At 66.6% G+C, this 1,475-nt stretch overlaps 1 protein-coding gene across 1 annotated transcript; it reads left to right on the forward strand.

The window, feature by feature from the left end:
• Positions 1–262: 262 nt before the first annotated feature.
• LOC122191168 (tubulin beta chain-like) lies at positions 263–1,469 on the forward strand. Its single transcript, XM_042891370.1, has one exon. The coding sequence runs from the start codon at positions 424–426 to the stop codon at positions 1,318–1,320; it is 897 nt and encodes a 298-aa protein (XP_042747304.1). The 5' UTR covers positions 263–423; the 3' UTR covers positions 1,321–1,469.
• The last annotated feature ends 6 nt before the right edge of the window (positions 1,470–1,475 follow it).

Consider the following 1,475-nt stretch of genomic DNA (forward strand, 5'->3'; position numbering starts at 1 on the left):
CCAAAGGTGGGATTTGTGTCACCCTGTGCCATATTGGGGTCCCCAGGACCCTTGGTGTCCCCAAGAGTGTCCCCAAAAGGTGGGATTTGTGTCACCCCATGGGATAACGGGGTCCCCAGGGCCCTTGGTGTCCCCAGGGGCTCTTCATAACATCCCCCCATGGGCTGACGGTGCCCCCAAAGAGCTCGGATCCCCCCAGGGCCGCACGAAGGCCTCCAAGGGCTGGCAGCCCCCGCTGACGCCCCCCCCCCCCCAACCGCAGGGCAGAGCGGCGCCGGCAACAACTGGGCCAAAGGCCATTACACGGAGGGGGCCGAGCTGGTGGATTCGGTGCTGGACGTGGTGAGGAAGGAGGCGGAGAGCTGCGACTGCCTGCAGGGCTTCCAGCTGACGCACTCGCTGGGCGGCGGCACCGGCTCCGGCATGGGGACGCTGCTCATCTCCAAGATCCGCGAGGAATACCCGGACCGCATCATGAACACCTTCAGCGTGGTGCCGTCGCCCAAGGTGTCGGACACGGTGGTGGAGCCCTACAACGCCACGCTGTCGGTGCACCAGCTGGTGGAGAACACGGACGAGACGTACTGCATCGACAACGAGGCGCTGTACGACATCTGCTTCCGCACGCTCAAGCTGACCACCCCCACCTACGGCGACCTCAACCACCTCGTCTCGGCCACCATGAGCGGCGTCACCACCTGCCTGCGTTTCCCCGGGCAGCTCAACGCCGACCTGCGCAAGCTGGCCGTCAACATGGTGCCCTTCCCGCGCCTGCACTTCTTCATGCCCGGCTTCGCGCCGCTGACGTCGCGCGGCAGCCAGCAGTACCGTGCCCTCACCGTCCCCGAGCTCACGCAGCAGGTCTTCGACGCCAAGAACATGATGGCCGCCTGCGACCCGCGCCACGGCCGCTACCTCACCGTGGCCGCCGTCTTCCGCGGCCGCATGTCCATGAAGGAGGTGGACGAGCAGATGCTCAACGTGCAGAACAAGAACAGCTCCTACTTCGTGGAGTGGATCCCCAACAACGTCAAGACGGCCGTGTGCGACATCCCGCCGCGCGGCCTCAAGATGGCCGTCACCTTCATCGGCAACAGCACGGCCATCCAGGAGCTGTTCAAGCGCATCTCGGAGCAGTTCACCGCCATGTTCCGCCGCAAGGCCTTCCTGCATTGGTACACGGGGGAGGGGATGGACGAGATGGAGTTCACCGAGGCCGAGAGCAACATGAACGACCTGGTGTCGGAGTACCAGCAGTACCAGGACGCCACGGCCGAGGAGGAGGAGGACTTCGGCGAGGAGGCCGAAGAAGAGGCCTGAGGCGGGAGCCGCCCGCCGCCATCGCAGAGCCCTCGTCGTCCCGCGCCCTCGGAGAGCCCTCGTCCCCCTGCCGCGCTCCCGGCCGCTCCGCAAAGGCGGCCGCCATCGTCCCTCGCTGCCGTCACCACGCAGAGCCGGCCCTCGTCATCGTCGTC

The sequence above is a fragment of the Lagopus leucura genome, unplaced genomic scaffold, assembly GCF_019238085.1.
Source record: "Lagopus leucura isolate 7727_CA_CO unplaced genomic scaffold, USGS_WTPT01 33595-0_obj-0_obj, whole genome shotgun sequence".
Classification (NCBI taxonomy): Eukaryota; Metazoa; Chordata; class Aves; order Galliformes; family Phasianidae; genus Lagopus; species Lagopus leucura.